This window comes from Drosophila kikkawai, chromosome 3L (assembly GCF_030179895.1).
Source record: "Drosophila kikkawai strain 14028-0561.14 chromosome 3L, DkikHiC1v2, whole genome shotgun sequence".
NCBI lineage: Eukaryota > Metazoa > Arthropoda > Insecta > Diptera > Drosophilidae > Drosophila > Drosophila kikkawai.
Window position 1 is genome coordinate 28654989 of NC_091730.1, and position 19557 is coordinate 28674545.

Below are 19557 nucleotides of genomic sequence, written 5' to 3' on the forward strand. Positions count from 1 at the left end.
CAACGAATTCAAGTACAGGGAACAGGAAAAAGAAGTCAACAAGCGAAAAGGGAACAGAAGAGACCAACATGTACTTCTGCCAGCGCTGACAAATTAACAAGCTGTCCATTTTGCAAACGGAATCATTGGCTATACATGTGTGATGACTTCCGTAACAAACCGATACCCGATTGGATACAAAAACAACAACTGAGTGTCAACAGCTTCAGCAGCGACCACAAGGCAAAGGACAACAGCGCTTGGAGAAGGAGCTGGAGGAGGCAACTTTGATTTTGCGCAGAACAAGAGGCAGGCCATCCCTTAGTTTCCAGTCAGGAAAGCGGATAGGACTTGGGCCAAGTCTCTGCTGGACAGAGCTAAAGCCTTCGCAGTCAGTGCCTCACTGGATGTTCCACACCAAATGGCGCCTCCTATCGCCCCAATCCTGCTTCCAGAAGTGCAAGCCAGGATCAAGAAGCTGAAGAACCGGAAGTCGCCAGGAGCAGATGACATTTCCAGCAGAGTTGCAAAACTCCTTCCGGTTAAGGCACTCCTTGTCTTGGTCCTGGTGTACAACACTGCCCTGCGACTTGGACACTTCCCGACCAGCTGGAAGAATGCCAACGTGGTGATGATCCACAAGAAGGGGAAGACCTGTCACGACGTTGGAGACTATAGGCCAATTAGCCTAATGCCCACGTTCGCCAAGGTATTTGAGCGCTACATCCTGGACAGGATACCGCAGGTCCGTGAACCGATCCCCAGGCACCAATTTGGGTTCCTGAAAGGCCATGGCACCCCCAAACAATCCCACCGAGTTGTAGACTTCATTGTTGAGGGGTTCCAGAAAAAGCAGTAACCGGTGGCTGCTTATCTGGACATCCAGCAGGCCTTTGACAGAGTCTGGTACCAGAGGCTCCTATCTAAGGTAAAAGAGCTTCTGGCACCACAGCTCTACGAAGTAATTCGCAGCTACCTCAAAGATAGGAGTTTCCAAGTGGTCCAGGACGGAGTCTCATCTACAACGAGGAGGATACTCGTCGGTGTCCCGCAAGGAACTGTGTTTGGCCCCATGCTCTACAATCTCATTGCGCACGACGCCCCGCTGCACTTGAGCTCGGAACGCACATGTGTTGCCTCATATGCAGATGACACTGCAGTGCTGGCAAGATCAAGCTGCATCTACAGTGCCACAGACCGACTTCAGATGCTCCTGAAGAAGACGTGGCCCTCAACACAGACAAGAGGTCACATATACCCCACCAGCACGGTTTCCGCAAGAAGCGAAGCACTATTGATGCGATCCGCGAGGTAACACAGCTTGCAGAAAATGCCATTAAATGCGAAAGATGGCCTACGCCGCGCCGATATGGGCGGAAGCCATGCTGGTTGCGAGCTATAGCCGCCAATGCTAGACGGTGTACCGACGCTGCGCGCTGCGCATTTCCAGCTGCTTCTGCACGATCTCAGAAGAAGTTGCGCTGGTGGTAGCCGGATCGATCCCTATCGACCTGCTGGAAGCGGAACGCAGAACCGGTAACTCGGGCAGCGGAATCCAGAGGAGCATCACTGTTGCAAGGTGGCAAGCGAGGTGGGATAACGCGAGCACTGGACGCTGGACACATCGGCTTATCCCCGATCTGGACCAGTGGATACATAGACGTCACGGGCAAGTAGACTTCTACACATCGCAGTTGATCACGGGCCACGGATGCTTCAAGGCCTATCTACACAGATTTAAGCACGAGGCCGACCCATCCTGCGACTACTGCGGCAGTGCATCCGTTAAGGATGCAGAACACGCCCTTTTTGAGTGTCCGCTTTTCCGCGCGGAAACTCATGAGCAGCACGAGGGAGGTAAGGCGTCGGGAGCAGACCCGACGCACTGATGGTTCCAGATGAGCGGCAACCTGACCGCCAGTCACCCCGCGAATTATAGCTTCGCGGCAGTCCCGCGGGAGTGGACTCTTCTCTTCCTTCAAACTTCCATTATTCTAATTTTTTTTTCATTCTCTTCATCTTTAAATAAAAATGTATATAATTAAGTGCTTGCGATATTCATAAGTTAAAAAAATACAACTTTATTTAACTGAATATTGATTTTACAAGTATTTTTATTTTGAAGGACACCAACCTAAATCTTTTAGGTCTTAAACTGAACTTAACTTATTCATCTGGATAGATTGACGTTCAAGCCTCGGTCTCGAGCTTTCAAATATAGAGTTAAACTTTAAAAGTTATGGAGAGAATTTAGGAGAGAGCTTGGAGTTAATTGTTAATCTTCTCTTAGATTCAAGTGCATTCGCTCTTGGATTTAAGTGCTCTTTGATTTTACGATTTGTTATTGAAATCTAATATTTTTGTTTTCGACTTGGCGAGTCGTGTGATGACTTAAGTCATAAATGTTTAGTCTACAGAAGGGACTGTCTGGAGTTTGTTTAGAGTTTCAGATTGCATCCTTTGTGTAGAGCCTGGGTTTATTCCACTAGCTTTGGCTTTGGAATTCTTATAAACATGCGGCGGTTGCTATCTGATGTGTATAGATATAAAATAGGGTAGCAAAGGGTGTATTGGACAAGTGTGTTTGTGTTACAGGGTATGACAATGATGTGCTTGTGTTCTGTGTAAAGTAGGCGTAGACAGAGTCTATGGGACTGTGGATATGTCACTATATATATATACCCTCAGGAGAGGCACGTGTCCAGGTGTTTTTCTCTATGGTCAGCTCTTGCCACAACACATGCAGCACACCTACCTGGGACTGGTTCTGGACAAGAGGCCGACGTTCAGCTCCCACGTCAAGCAGACAAAGGCAAAAATGCAAAACACTGCCAAACGCATTAGCTGGTTGACATGCCCCAAGAATATGCTGACTCTGAAGTGCAAGACGCGCCTCTACCAGTCGCTGATCTGGAGATATGAAGTGTCAGTCTATTGCACAGCGGCCAGGACTCACATAAACAGGATTCGGGTGTTCCAGTCCAAGTTCCTCAGGTATATCACGGGTGCGGAGTGGTATATAAGGAACAAGGACATTCGAACAGAGCTCCAAGTTCCTGCGGTCGGTGATGTGATCAACACGCTCTCTGCCAGACACATGAACCGCCTAGAAGACTGGCCACGAGAACAACGCGTAGACGACTGCAGAGGGTCTCAATCCGGGAGCTGCCTACCCGGCGTCTGAACTAAGAAAGAGGACTGATACTCACTAACTCTACTATAAGTTGTTAATTAATAATGGAAAAGCAGACTATACTATAAGTTTTTAATTAATAACAACAACACTGCTGGCAATGTTACTCATTCTGCCACTAGCTATGGGACAACAAACAAATGTCACCCGTTTCGCAAATCAGCCAGGAATATTCAATGAACGAATCGGAACCTCAAGAATGGCGATTTCAGAATGAAACATCGTCGTATATTACGACTTGCAGCCATATTAGAGTGATAAGAGAATATTGGCTGCCGGGAACACATCCTAAATATAGCTCGACAAATAGATGCTTTCACCAGAGAACGAGGAAAATATCAAGGTGACTATTTGCAACAAGCATTCATGGTCCTATTAGCCCAGCTCACTTTACTAACAAGTGGTATGCCAACGGGCTAACCGACATTCACCACAGAACAATTAGCACCATGCAAGTGTCTCCCAAACAGCTAGTGGATTAACTTGATCAGATTAGGGAACACATCCCGCCGGATCAGCAGCTGCCAGTATCTTCAAATAATGTGATTCAACTCTATAGAATCTTGCATGCCGAGGGAACAACCACTACTGACCATGTTATCTTCAAAATAACGCTGCCATTAGTATCCACGGCGCCGGGCCTGCCCAACAGGCAATCTGCCCACAAGGTAGGCACCATAAATTTCGAGGTGCTCCTAGCAAGCATGGATGGTAATATAATTTTTAGCGATAGTATCTAGAGGTATCTGCGAGGATCAAGACAGCCTGCGATACGGGAATGGAGAGCTCGAATAGAGGGCATGGAAGGCGACCAGTCCCCTGGTGGAACCATGAGATAGCCACAGCCAGGAGAGAGTGCATCTCTGCGAAGCGGATGTGTCAACGAAGTCGTGGACGCCCCATGCAGGAGCTATTTGAGTCTCGCTACAGGGAAAGGAAAAAAGCCCTAAAGGGCGCCATTAGAGCAAGCCAGAGAGTGTGCTTTCAGCAGCTGTGCGACGAAGCGGACCACGGACCCTTTGGATCTGCCGACAAGCTCGTCATGGGTAAGCTGTTCAACAGCCCAGGAACAGCTTGGAGCGATAATCTTCACCCTTTTCCCTGCCCAGCCGCCTCTAATGACACCCAGGATGGCTGCGGGCGAAGCTATTTTCACCAGCGAGGCAATGCAGGTCTGTTTTCAGACGCTGTGCACTCTCGGAAGAAACTGCGCTAGCGGTATCGCGAACCGTAGCAATCTGGTAGAAGAGCGCAGAACTGGAAACTCAGACAGCAGAACCCAGCGGAACGATGCTTTAAGGCGTACCTGCACAGGTTCAAGCACGAAGCCAATCCATACTGCGACTACTGCGGAAGCGTAGTCTTCTTCACGTGCTCCATATTTTCGGCAGAACGAGCTGGGTTGGAAGCAGCCACGAACCTTCGCTTTACACCAGATAACGTAATCAGATGTATGCTAGATACCCCTTCTAATTGGGATGCGCTGAAATGGCAGCACCCGTAATGCGAAAGCTGAGGCGCCGGGGGCAGATTCGCCGCACCAAGGACACTTGAAGAGTACCGGAAGAGTGGACCCCTGAAGAGCGGCAACTGACCGCCAGCCGCCCCGTGAAGTATAGTGTAGGCAGCCCCGCGGGAGGGGACATTTCTCCTTCTACTTCTTATCCACACTATACTCCTAATTGTATATATACAATTTTTATCAATTAAATAAAAAAAAATAAAATAAAATAAGAAAGAAAGCTAACTTCGGCACACCGAAGTTTGTATACCCTTGCAGATTGGTTTTGATATTTATATTATAAATTATAATGCTGAAAACACACAAAACAGAGTTTCATTACATTTCACCTATACTTATTATGTTTACAGTTTGACAGTTACAGTTTTACAATCCCAGCTTTACATTTTCTCTACATTTACCGATCGTTTATATGGCAGCTATATGATATAGTTGTCCGATTTTTATGAAATTTATACCAAAATTCTAGAATAATAAAAAAAGCTTATATTCCAAAGTAGATAAAAATACGTTGAAAAACAACGAAGCAATAATTTTTTTCCTAATAATTTCCCGATCGTTCCTATGGCAGCTATATCATATAGTCGTCCGATTTTCATAAAATTTTTATCAGAAATAATATAAAATGACTATATCTAAAAAATGGTGCAAAAATGTTGAAAAACAGCAAAGTTATAATTTTTTTTCTAAAAATTTATCGAACATTTGTATGGGAGCTATATGATATAGTCGTCCGATCCGGCCCGTTCCGACATATATAGCAGTGAGAGTATATAGAAGACTATATGCAAAGTTTCATTCAGATAGCTTTAAAACTGAGGGACTAGTTTGCGTAGAAACGGACAGACGGACGGACAGACGGACGGACAGACGGACAGACGGACATGGCTAGATCGACTCGGCTGTTGATGCTGATCAAGAATATATATACTTTATAGGGTCGGAAACGTCTCCTTCACTGCGTTGCAAACTTCTGACTGAAATTATAATACCCTGCAAGGGTACATACAAACATACAAATGTAAATTAGAAAAAACAAGAAAGGAAGCTAACTTCGGCACGCCGAAGTTTGTATACCCTTGCAGATTGGTTTTGATGTTTATATTATAGATTTAAATGCTGAAAACACACACAGTTTTACAGTTACAGTTGTACATTCCCAGCTTTACATATTTTATACATTTACCGATCGCTTCTATGGCAGCTATAAGATATAGTTGTCCGATTTTTATAAAATGTATACCAAAATTCTAGAATAATAAAAAAAGCTTATATCTCAGAGTAAATAAAAATACGTTGAAAAACAACGAAGTTATAATTTGTTTCCTAATAATTTCCCGATCGTTTCTATGGCAGCTATAAGATATAGTCGTCCGATTTTCATTAAATTTTTACCAAAATTCAGAAATAATATGAAATGGCCATATCTAAAAAATGGTGCATGTTGAAAAACAGCAAAATTATAATTATTTTTCTAAAAATTTATCGAACATTTGTATGGCAGCTATATGATATAGTCGTCTGATCCGGCCCGTTTCGACATATATAGCAGTGAGAGCATATAGAAGACTATATGCAAAGTTTCATTCAGATAGCTTTAAAACTGAGGAACTAGTTTGCGTAGAAACAGACAGACGGACAGACAGACAGACGGACAGACGGACATGGCTAGATCGACTCGGCTGTTGATGCTGATCAAGAATATATATACTCTTTGAACAACCCTCGTATCGAGACAAAAACAATTTTTTTATTTAGTTTGAACATTTTTTAATACAATAAATAAAACAAGTTTTCAATTATTCTTTGCGTTTTCAAATAAGAATTTTTTTAAAAAGGATCCAAAAAACGGGTTTTGAATGAGTAGACCCCCTTAACCACACTCGCAAAAACTCTCAGTCTAACACAATATACGATCTTTTGCACTTATTGTTGGTATCGTCGGATCCAGTAATAACAAGTTTAAGCAAAATGTGGCTAATAGTTCCAGCAAAGCAGTTTCTTTTAATATTGAAGGTCAAAATCTACTTGTAGACTACAATAGAAAAAAAAAAAAAAATTCCGATTCAGACTCAAAAAATTGAAATTTATTTGTGTGTCTTTTTTTTCAAATAACACTTTAAGAACAAAATACAAATTCATTAAAAAAAAAATAAAAAATTAATAACAAAAATTTGTTAATAAAAAAAAAAAATTAGTGTGAAGTTTTATTTATTTTGAGGTAAACATTTCATAAAAATTTCTAGCGTGGTAAATTTATCGTTACTTTTTATGAAATTCCATTTCTGCTGCTAGAACAGCCAAATCGGCCACTGTGCAGTGGTACCTAGGTTCCAGCTCGAAGATTCTACCTTAGAAAAGTGTCATAAAAGCTTTTTACTTTCATAGCGAACGGTCGTGTTTTTGTTTTGCGCTCCGAACTTTTGTGTTGTTTTGCATTTAAACCACCGGGGTCCAAATTTTAAATTGTTAAAATACAATTCGTAATTTTGCCGTTTCGTTACGCGAATGCATGTGCATGTGGCTTTCAGTGTTTAATTAATGTATACACTTGGCCCTCGCTTAACACGAACTCTTTTAGCACGAACTCGGTCTTACACGGTTTCAAATTTGCTCCCATCCCCCTTTTAACACGCTAAAAACCTCGTTCTTAAACGATTTCAAAATATCGAAACAATCAAAAATTACTGATTTTTACAAGGAGCCACCAAAAAAGAAACCATGTTAAAACAAACTGGCTTTAACTATAAATGCCACCAAATGCATTTCATATTATGAATTATGAATTTATATTATGAATTGAAATTATGAATTAAATTTATGAATTATGAATTATAATTCTAAATTATGAATTAAAATTATAAATTATGAATTAAAATTATGAATTATGAATTAAAATTATGAACTATGAATTCAAATTATGAATTATGATATGAATAAAACATATGATCTCCTTACTTTTTAACATTTTTTAGTTTCTATAAAATTTAACCTATTAATTAATTATAAGAAGCTACTTTTTTAATAAAATACCAACTTGTAAGTTTGAAAATATGAATAGTATGCTTTTATTAAAGGCATATACATAAAAACTTTTGGTTAATTTTGAACAAATGTATGAAACTTTAATAAAAACATACCAAATTTGAACAATAAAAAATTTTGTTTGCTGCCAATTTTGAATTTTTAGAACGTAACCCCTTATTTTGTACTGAATCCATGTTTCGCTTAACACGATTTCGCTTAACACGAGGTTTTCTAGGAACGTAACCCCCGTGTTAAGCGAGGGCCAGGTGTATATTATTAATCACCTTTAGTTTTTGTGTTTTTGCGTTATCTTATCCCCTCTTTATGTTGTCCCGTTTATTTGTTTCTAGCAGCAGCACTTAACCGGCTCCAAAGCTTTCGTGTTTCTCTTCTCACCCACGCTTACGCTCCCGCTCTCTTGTTTTTTTTCGGTACTGCTTATCTGCGCACCGTGGTTAAAGGTTAGTGAAAATGGTTTCAAATATCATTTGTGATATTAAAGGCTGCCAAAAGGAGGTTTTGGCAGATCAGCCCGGCCTTTACTGCTGGCTTTGCGATGCGGTCGTTCACGCTAAGTGTCTAGTCTTAACGGGCCGTATCGCTGACGCAATTTCTGCCAAAAATGGCTTGCGCTATTGTTGCCATGCCTGTCGTGAGGTGGAGAAGGATATGTTATCCTTCATGCGGCAAACCAAAGTGGATTTAGTGAACTTAGGGTCAATTTTCGCAAAACAAATGACCTGTTCACAGCGCTGGACGCTCAATTTAGCGGCATGAAGCTGTTAAGCGAGTCACCAAAGCGCAAAAAATCGGCTGCTGGTCGGCTGCAGTTGGGCGATCCCCAGCCACCAAAGATTTGGCACACTCCCTCTGCACAGCCCCCGACTCTGACACCAACTCCAATGGTGTTGAGATCGGGAACGGCTAAAGATTCGGCATTCGAAGGAGCCGGGGCAGTAATGGCAGCAGATCCGCCAGTGTTATTAGTTGAGTCCGCTGCGGGGTCTCAATCTCTGACACCGCAGACTTCAAAAAAATCTCAGCTATCCCAAAGGGCAAAAATAGGGCTGAACCACTAGCAGAAGTCGGTAATGCTGCGTTACCAAAGACCATCACCGCTATTCCACCACTAAAAACAAAATTTGTTTCTCGGCTTGCCCCTGATCTCGCATCGGAAGATGTACTAGCTCATATACTGAGCACAGCGGGCGTCACGGCAGTGCCAAAAAACTAAATACCTCCCTCCTACTTTCCTATCAGAATACTAGAGGCTTACGCAGCAAGCTCTCTAAATTGTATTCTGACACTTTTTCGTTTGCATCCCAGGTGATTGTGTTTACCGAAACCTGGTTAAAGCCGGAGATTCTCAGCTCCGAAATTTTTCCGGGTAAGTACACAACTTATAGATTATACCGTCTTTCCCAGCGAGGTGGTGGAGTTTTAATTGCCGTTGACTCCACCCTTATTTCCGAACTGGTTCAAATTGACGATCTCACAGGTATTGAATTTGTCTGTGTAAAAATATCATTTCCAGGTAGTTTTATCTATATAACCTGTTCTTACGTTCCTCCAACTGCTGAAGAGCCTATTTATTGGAAACACCTTTCGGCAATTCAGGCCGTTTCCAACATGCTTTCAGATAGAGACCAACTAGTACCTCTAGGTGACTTCAATATACCTGGAGCTCGTTGGTCATCAGATGGTACGTCCAATGTCCTCCAAACTGCGGCACAGCATGACCTCATAGATGGCTTGCTTGACATTTCTTTGTCCCAACTCAACCATGTTGTAAATTCTTTAAATCGCCTACTAGATCTGTGTTTCGTCTCTGATCCTGTAGGTGTAAACTTAACAAGAGTCGATCCATTGACGCTTCCCTGCTTTCGTAAAGCAAACTTTCATAGGCTAGATATCTTGATTTCTGAATTTAATTGGTCTGAACTTTACAGGTGCACTGACATGGCGTCCGTCGTGGATATTTTTTACAGTGCCATGAATGCGTTCTTTGCATCGTGTGTTCCGTTGACCTATCCGTCGGTGTCTAGTAAACCACCTTGATTCACTAAAGAGCTGACACGCCTAAAAAACGTTAAGTCTAGGCATTAAAATCGTTATAAACGTACCGGTTCTTCTACTGTTCATTCAAGTTATCTCATTGCTCGGTCGAATTTCACCGTGCTAAACGCGCAGTGTTATAAGAGTTATTTAACTCGCTGTAGGGTTTAGTTCACGCAGGACCCGAAACAGTTTTATAACTTTGTTAACACTAAGCGAAAACCCAATCTACATCCTTCATCGCTTTCGTTCAAGAACGCTACAGCAAACTCTGATCAGGCCATCGCCGATCTCTTTGCCGACTTTTTCAAAACTACGTCTTGCTCCTCAAATAGCTTAGATCAGACTTACTCTTTTGATTTGCCCAAGTCGAACCTAATTTTCAGTCCTTTTTTAACCGAAAGCTCCCTTAGTTCGGATCTTCATCGTGTAAAACCAGTTTACTCACCGGGTCCCGATTGAATACCAGGCTGCGTGCTCAGGTATTGTGCCGGAGCTCTGTGCAATCCCCTTCTGAAATTGTTTACCTTATCTTTAGAAACCTCAGAATTTCCCCTTATTTGGAAGGAATCATTTATAATTCCTCTCCACACAAAAGTTAGCAAATCGGACGCCAGCAACTATAGAGGAATCTCTAATACCTCTAAATGCAAGCAGATGACATTTTCACGTGTCACTCCCCAGTTTGCCATTTATATGCTAAATGATTGCGCTCTTGAAAGAATATCTCTTGTTGATGATTTAGGCGTTCGCTTAGACCCTAAACTTTCGTTCTCTGAACATATTTCGTGCATGGTTAATAAAGCCAAAGGCATGCTCGGTTTTATTAAGAGGTGGTCGAAGGAATTCGATTCCCCTTATATAACGAAGACCCTTTTTACTTCGTTAGTTCGCCCTATATTGGAGTATGGTTCATGCGTCTGGAGTCCTCAATTCGGAATCCATATTAACCGTATGAATCTGTACAAAAGAACTTTTTACTTTTCGCCCTCCATGGCCTACCTTGGGATGCTGATGAGAGGCTACCGTACTATTCAAGTAGACTTCTATTAATTAGCTTACCCTCGCTAGCTAACCGTAGAACAATGCTTGGTGTCGTATTTCTTAACAACTTAATAAACGGTGAGGTTGAGAGCCCCCTATCTCTTGGGGCAGCTCAATTTCCACGATCCTCGACTAACATCTAGAACCCTTATCCCTTTAGTAGTAAATCACTGTAGGCGGGAGTTTGAAGTACATGAACCCTTTAGGGTTTTATGTACGGATTACAACCGCCTCTCTGACATTATTATTCGTAGTGATAGCCCTTCTGTGCTAAAAACTTTAATACTTGTTGAGTTAGCTCGTAATGTATCATCGTAGTCTAATTTTGCATGCGTTCTTATTTATTTATCGTAGTTATTATTTAGTTACATTATATTATTTTTTTAATATTTATTTTGCATGCGTTGTTCGGAGCAGATCGCCAGCGCCTAGTCACGCGCGCATAGGTGTACCACTGCACCTGCAGCGCTCTTTTGTTTTCTCTTTTCTTATCTCGCTAAAGCTGTCTCGTTATCTATCAACCAAACTACATTTGTCATCCCATAAGCATGTATATATATTAAAGCCAAGCTTTTACACACTCAGTCTGCAGCTCCGATAAAACAAACACATTAAAAACGGCTTATATTAAAATACCTATCGTGCGTCTTTATACCCTTGCAGGGTATTATAATTTCAGTCAGAAGTTTGCAACGCAGTGAAGGAGACGTTTCCGACCCTATAAAGTATATATATTCTTGATCAGCATCAACAGCCGAGTCGATCTAGCCATGTCCGTCTGTCCGTCTGTCCGTTTCTACGCAAACTAGTCCCTCAGTTTTAAAGCTATCTGAATGAAACTTTGCATATAGTCTTCTATATACTCTCACTGCTATATATGTCGGAATGGGCCGGATCGGACGACTATATCATATAGCTGCCATACAAATGTTCGATAAATTTTTGGAAAAAAAATTATAACTTGGCTGTTTTTCAATATTATTCCACCATTTTTGGGATGAAGCCTTTTTTTATTATTCCAGAATTTTGGTAAAAATTTTATGAAAATCTGACCACTATATCTTATAGCTGCCATAGGAACGATCGGGAAATTAATCGAAAAAAATTATAACTTCGTTGTTTTTCAACGTATTTTAATCTACTTTGACACATGAGCTTTTATTTCAAAATTTTGGTATAAATTTTATGAAAATCGGACGACTATATCTTATAGCTGCCATAGGAACGATAGGGAAAGTAATAGAAAAAATTATAACTTCGTTGTTTTTTAACGTATTTTCATCTACGAGATATGAGCTTAAATTATTATTATAGATATTTGGTATAAATTTTATAAAAATCGGACAACTATATCTTATAGCTGTCATAGAAGCGATCGGTAAATGTATAAAATATATAAAGCTGGGAATGTAAAACTGTAACTGTCAAACTGTAAACATAATAAGTATAGGTAAAATTTAATGAAACTCTGTTTAGTGTCTGTTTTCGGCATTATAATTTATAATATAAATATGAAAACCAATCTGCAAGGGTATACAAACTTCGGCGTGCCGAAGTTAGCTTCCTTTCTTGTTTTAATATAAACTAAAGGGTGGCAAATTCGTTGTCTTCCCCATAAACATTTTGGTGACCCCGACGTGATCTTAATCGGAGTCTGCATTTCGGTTTCGTAATTGTTTAATATCGTTTAAACAAAACTCTTGTTTGCTGTCGTTTGCGGGCATTCGGTCACAAACACACAAACATACATACATACAGCGCGCAGCCGGCCGCTTGATTTTTGTACATTTCGCGCTGTGAAAATCAAAACTGTGTTGTGCAAATAATTTGACATAAAAGTGAATCGAATTTAATCGTTTGTTAAATTCGCATAGTGCATATACATATATATGTACATATAGCCACCGCCATACATACATACATCCGTTCACATATATCCGCTGTTGCTAAGCAGGCAACTTAACGGCAAAAACAACAACAACAAGTTTAAGGTTCCGTTGCATTTCGGCGACGCTTGTAACCTCTACATTTTCGCGGTAGAAAGCATAGGGTGTTTCGTGCCTCTGACGCGGTCAGACATTTAAATTTATTTATTTTTTTTCTCGTGATCGAATAAAATAATGTCTGATACGGAAAATTCGGTTCGGGCGCAAAATGAAGCCCCAAGTGGACGTTGACTTCTACCGAGCCAAAGCCCAATCTATTTTGCGGCAAATGAACTCGATGAAATTTAATTTAAATGCTGATTCGGTCAATCAGTTTGATGAAGCTGATCTACTCGCGCGAATGGATTGGATCAACTCCTTAAACCAGGCATTTGATGCTGCGCAGACATCGTTGGAGCGACTGGATATTACGGAGATCTCGAGCGACCATCGGATTGAATTTTCCGGAGTTTTCATGGATGTGAAGGCGAAGCTAAGCCGAGACTTAGCTGCTCATCGCAAGTAGCAATTACCGGCTTCAATCGCTGCCAATTCAACATCTATTGACGTGACTAACAATCCGGAAATTTCTTTTAGATCGAGGAAGCCTCGGTTGCCAAATCTGGAAATTGCTCGGTTTCATGGATCCTATTCGGAGTGGCCGGATTTTCTAGCGACGTTCACTACGGTCATCGGGAATGATGATGAGCTAACAGATATTGAAAAGTTGCAATACTTGCGGTCGAGTTTAGGCGGCGTGGCTTTGGAGACCATACGCTCGCTCGAACCCTCACATGCAAACTATCATAAGGCTATAAATTTCCTGATAAATCGATTCGATAATAAAATTTTACATTTTCAGGCACACGTACAGGCAATATTTGGTTCAAAGGGTGTCGAGAAGGGATCGTCAAAGGGTCTACGGGAGCTCAGTGATTGCATGAATTCACGGTTACGAGCAATTCGAACCCTGGCCACTACGCAACAGATTTTGGATGGGCTTCTAATACACATCGTCACTCGAAAGCTGGATCATAGGACGCGTGAAAAATGGGAAGAGGATTTATCGATCACAGAGCTGCCTACCTGGAGAAGAGGTGCAGGATGATGGAAAACTTGGATCAAGCCTGGGTAACTCAAACACCAGGCCAGCAGGTGGGAAAAAACTTGCACACATATACTCCAAGTGCACTTATTGCTTCTGCCATTAACTCAAGTCAGCAGATATGTTTGTGTTGCGATGCAAGGGATCATTATTTGTCAAAATGCCCTCGATTTTTGAATTTGAGTCCGAATCTTCGGTATAGAGAAGCAAAGAAGTTGCACCTTTGCTTAAATTGTTTGCGCAAGGGGCATAGGTTGCAGCAATGCAAGTCGACTCATTGCAGATATTGTCGCATGAAGCACCATTCATTATTACACATGAATCATGACCCGTCCGCACCATCCATCTCATTTTCATCCCCATCATGCGATCCATCCTCGAGCTCTCAGCCATTGCCATCCACTTCATCATCAGCATTAGTGTCATGGGCTCAACCATCATCTCATCCTGATCATCACATTTCAAGCCCTCCACCCAAAGCCTCAAATATTATGCCGAATGACTACGTGTTGCTTCCGACTGCTATTATATACGTGAGAAATAGAAGTGGAGCATTTATGCCTTGCCGAGCAATTTTAGATTCTGCCTCGCAGCTAAGCTTCATAACCTCTAGCTTAGCAAGTCAACTAAATTTGAGTCATAGCAAATCGCAAATCTCGATTGCTGGGATAGGAGAATCTTCCATAATTTCGGATAGGGCAGTCGATATTGTTGCGCAATCACGGGATGCCAGCTATCGTGCGTCATTCGCAGCTGTTGTGACTCACAGTATCACGGATTATCAGCCCCATTTCAATATAGATGCAACATCATGGAGAATTCCGCAGAACTTTTCGCTCGCTGATCCTTATTTTTATCAATCGCAACGAATTGACCTTTTGCTTGGCGCTGATTTGTTTTTCCAAATAATTTCCACAGGAAAAATTCATTTGGACAGGACTTTGCCAACTCTTCAGAGCACCAAACTTGGTTGGATAGTCTCTGGAGGGTTATCGAGTATGCCCAACCCTGCTGATCGAGGTGACCTGCATCGAGGAAGTCACATCCGGCGGAGACGGCGTCATCAGAGTAGCTATGGTCCATACAGCTACGGGTCTTATCAAGAGAGCCGTCGCCAAGCTAGCCGCTCTGCCCATCGATTCCGAGATAGTTGGAACCGTACCTCTTCCAACGGGGGGAGTATGTTCGGAGCAGATCGCCAGCGCCTAGTCACGCGCGCATAGGTGTACCACTGCACCTGCAGCGCTCTTTTGTTTTCTCTTTTCTTATCTCGCTAAAGCTGTCGCGTTATCTATCAGCCAAACTGCATTTGTCTTCCCATAAGCATGTATATATGTATATTGAAGCCAAGCTTTTACACACTCAGTCTGCAGCTCCGATAAAACAAACACATTAAAAACGGCTTATATTAAAATACCTATCGTGCGTCTTTTTAATATAAACTGAAGGGTGGCAAATTCGTTGTCTTCCCCATAAACATGCGTTTTTATTTATTTATCGTAGTTATTAGTTAGTTACATCATATTATATTTTTTTATATTTATTTTGCATGCGTTTTAACTTATATATATATTTTATTATATTATATTTTTTTCTTATTAAATTTTATTTTTGTACTCTCGTAACGTTTCTTCGTTCTTTTCTTCCTTCATTCACCGCGTCTATCTAGTTCGCGATTCGTGCCGTACGGCACGCGGCTGTGCCCCTCGGTCGGTTGGGCTGGAGGTGGAAGCGGGACCCCGCGCGAAAAAAAAAAAAAAGAATCGATCCGTCCCGGTCTCCTCGTGGCAAGTGCCGTGAGCCAGACCTAATACGCGCTAACGCGCCATGTTAGACTTGGTAACGCCGTGGCTGACACTCTCCATCTCACGTTAGTCCACCGTTCATCGGAGACCCTGCCATGACTGACTTCACCCCAGCCATAGAGCTTACCTTACAGTACACAGAATCACGCTCTCTCACTCTCCATCTTTGACGCAAGGGCTTGGGTGTAGAGCGAGTTAACCCTAAATTATTTGCGTTGAATGGGGGGGAGGTCAGGTGGATGGAGCGTGCTGCGAACATCCAGCGTAGTAAAGATTGCCGTGTGGTTACTTGCTGTGTACACCACCCCACTAAGCATCCACATATTCTGCCCAGCTCTCGAGCGGCTGGCGAATGTGAGTTCCACCACTGAACCAGCTCCCGCCCGGATGAATGTGTGTCACTGCCCTACATTGAGTAGAGCATCATCCAGCATCGAGAGCACTTCCAGGAAGGTTCTGCCACGGTTTTTTTTTTTTTTTTTTGTATTCAAAACTTTATTTATTATTTACAACTATAAATAACAATTACAACTATAGTCTTTTGCGCCGGAGGCAGTCCTGAAATCGAGCCGGAAGACCGTGGAAACGGCCGAGATCCGAGTTGGCGGAGCCGTGATTAGATCGCAGAGGGCAATAAAATACCTTGGCGTTCTGATCGACACCCGGCTATCATTCTGCCACGGTGTGTGTGTATGTATTTATGTCTTACGTCTATTGTCTAGACTTGTGTGTGACTTCGTCACAAGCCAAACAAATAATAGTTTTAATTATTGTTTAGATAATTTTTATTTTATCCTGTTATCCTAACTAAACCATATTATTCTAATATTTGTAGGTTCATAAATCCTCTTCTATTATGGATTCTTTTAAAAATCTTGTACCACAATACGCTACTGTACTACGTGAAGGTGAAATTAATACAGTTACAACAGAAGACATAGTTAAAGGAGACATAGTGGAAGTTAAATTCGGCGACCGAGTTCCAGCTGACATCCGAATTCTTGAAGCTCATGGTTTAAAAGTGGATAATTCGTCTTTGACAGGGGAATCGGAACCTCAAGTAAGATCAGCTGAATATACTCATGAGAATCCTCTGGAAACCAGAAACTTAGCATTTTTTTCAACAAACGTACTTGAAGGTACTTGCAGAGGAGTGGTAATTGCTACTGGCGATAATACAGTAATGGGACGAATAGCTAACTTAGCAGCCGGATTAGATGATGTTCAGTCACCTATTTCAAGGGAGATACAACTATTTATTCGATTCATAACAATATTTGCTGTGATATTGGGACTATCTTTTTTTGTAATAGCTTTAATGCTTGGATATTCATTTATTGATGCAGTTGTGTTTCTCATTGGCATTATTGTAGCAAACGTACCTGAGGGCCTCCTTGTAACAGTAACTGTCTGTTTGACACTTACAGCTAAACGAATGGCATCTAAGAACTGCTTAGTAAAAAATTTAGAGGCAGTTGAGACATTAGGGTCTACATCAACTATCTGTTCAGATAAGACCGGAACCCTAACTCAGAACCGAATGACTGTTGCCCATTTATGGTTTGATCAAGCAATAGTAGAATCTGATACTACGGAGTCTTTCCAAGGATCTATTTTTAATACTCAAGACGTATCATTCAGTGCCCTTCTTTTATGTGCAGCCCTTTGCAACTCAGCAGAATTTAAGGGAGGGCAAGACAGTATACCAGTATTTAAAAAAGAAGTTAACGGAAACGCTTCAGAGGCAGCTCTTTTAAAATTTGCTGAGACTGTTTATGGTGGTGTAGGACAAATTCGTCTGAAACATGCTAAGTTAACTGAAATACCATTTAATTCTACGGAAAAATATCAAGTTTCTGTTCATGAATATAATTATGGCGATGGATATTTTATAATCGAAATGAAAGGAGCACCCGAACGAATTTTAGACCGTTGCAAAACGATATTAATTCGTGGGGAAGTGGTAGAGCTTAATCCTACATTAATAACAGAATTTGAGGAAGCCTACTTAGATATGGGAGGAATGGGTGAACGAGTTTTGGGTTTTGCCGAGCTTAAGCTTCCAAAGAATCAGTTCCCGATTACTTACGAATTTAATACGGAACCTCCGAACTTTCCATTGCACGGTCTTTGTTTTTTAGGACTTATATCGTTAATAGATCCGCCGCGTGCGGCAGTTCCAGATGCGGTGGCTAAATGCCGTTCGGCAGGAGTAAGAGTGATTATGGTAACTGGAGATCATCCTATTACAGCTAAAGCGATAGCTCGAAGCGTAGGTATCATTACAAAACCCACTGCTGAGGACATTGCAAAAGAACGTGGTGTAAGTATTCAAGAAGTTGACCCCCGAGAAGCTACTGCTATTGTAGTTCATGGAGGGGAACTTCGGGAAATGAACGCAGAAGATTTGGATGCTGTTATTTATTATCATAATGAAATTGTTTTCGCACGTACGTCACCACAACAAAAGCTGATAATTGTAGAAGCTTGTCAAAGACGAGGTGAAATTGTTGCTGTTACTGGAGATGGTGTTAATGATTCGCCAGCCTTAAAACGAGCTGACATTGGTGTGGCAATGGGCATTTCTGGTTCTGATGTTTCTAAGCAGGCTGCTGATATGATTTTACTTGATGATAATTTCGCCTCTATAGTTGTAGGGATTGAAGAAGGCCGAATTATTTTTGATAATCTTAAAAAATCTATCGCATATACCTTGACGTCTAATCTTCCAGAAATAATGCCGTTCTTATGTTTTGTTGTCTTTGATATTCCATTAGCTTTAGGCACCATAGCAATCCTATGTATTGATATCGGGACCGATATGTTGCCTGCAATATCGCTGGCTTATGAAAAAGCTGAGTCCGACATAATGTCCCGCATACCGAGAGATCCTTTCGAAGACCGTTTGGTAAATAAAAAGTAAGTAGTTGAATAATAGTAATAATGGTTAAAAAAAAAATGTACCCAAATTGGGAGCCTATCTTTCCAGTGCGAAACCAACTTCTAGTATATTCACACTGTTAAAACAAGAGCTTTATTCTTGAGTATAAAATAATAAGTCGGCTGGTGTTAGTTTAATTGTATAAGTTTATTAATGATTCGTACTTCAGTTCTCCTCAACTTCAACTTTTCTGATAATGGCGTACAACTTTAAGTTCCTTTTCACACTCTTTCTTATTCTCTCTGCCACTCATTCGATCATACGAGTTGGCAGCATCCGTATAACAGATGTAATGTTAACTAACAGTCATAAGGCGCGGAATTTGAATATAATCAAATGTACTGTTTGGGTTTTTACCCAACATACCGGCCTCCTTGAAAGCATGCGATTGACTTTCAAGAGACAGGTAATAAGGCGAGTTTCCGTATGGGACGGCGGATTCCCTTGGCGGTGTGTAAGTTGGCTACACGCACGATGTTGTCCGATCCGGCGATGGTGCTGACTACGCGGCCAAGAAGCCACCGTTGTGGGGGAAGATTATTCTCGTGAACAATAACCATGTCGTTGGCCGCTAAATTTGGTGCAGTCTTCGTCCAGGTTGTGCGAACTTGGAGCTCGTTTATGTATCCATGGCTCCAGCGACTCCAGATGTGATGCTTAATTGCGCTGACCTTCTTCAATCGATCCAGCCTTTCCAGATTGTCGTCGATTGGTGGAGCTTCTGAAAGAGCTCGGAGTGGGTCATCCACTAAGAAGTGACCAGGCGTGAGAGCGGCCAGGTCGTTTGGGTCGCTTGATAGCGGCGTTAATGGGCGAGAGTTCAATATCGCCTCAACGTCAGCAGCTGCTGTGGCTAGCTCCTCGAAGGTTAATCTGGTGTCTCGAAGAGTGCGAGTGTCTCGAGTAGTCTTTTGACGCTTTTGACGGTAGCCTCCCATATGCCCCCGAAATGTGGAGCCCT

General features: G+C 41.8%; 1 protein-coding gene across 1 annotated transcript in view; it reads left to right on the plus strand.

The window, feature by feature from the left end:
* The window catches only part of JYalpha, a 165981-nt gene that overhangs the window by 54871 nt on the left and 91553 nt on the right, over nucleotides 1–19557 (plus strand). The window contains exon 3 of the mRNA XM_041776486.2: nucleotides 16491–18574. Within this exon, the coding sequence (XP_041632420.1) occupies nucleotides 16491–18574 (2084 nt within the window). The remainder of the gene's footprint in view (nucleotides 1–16490; nucleotides 18575–19557) is intronic.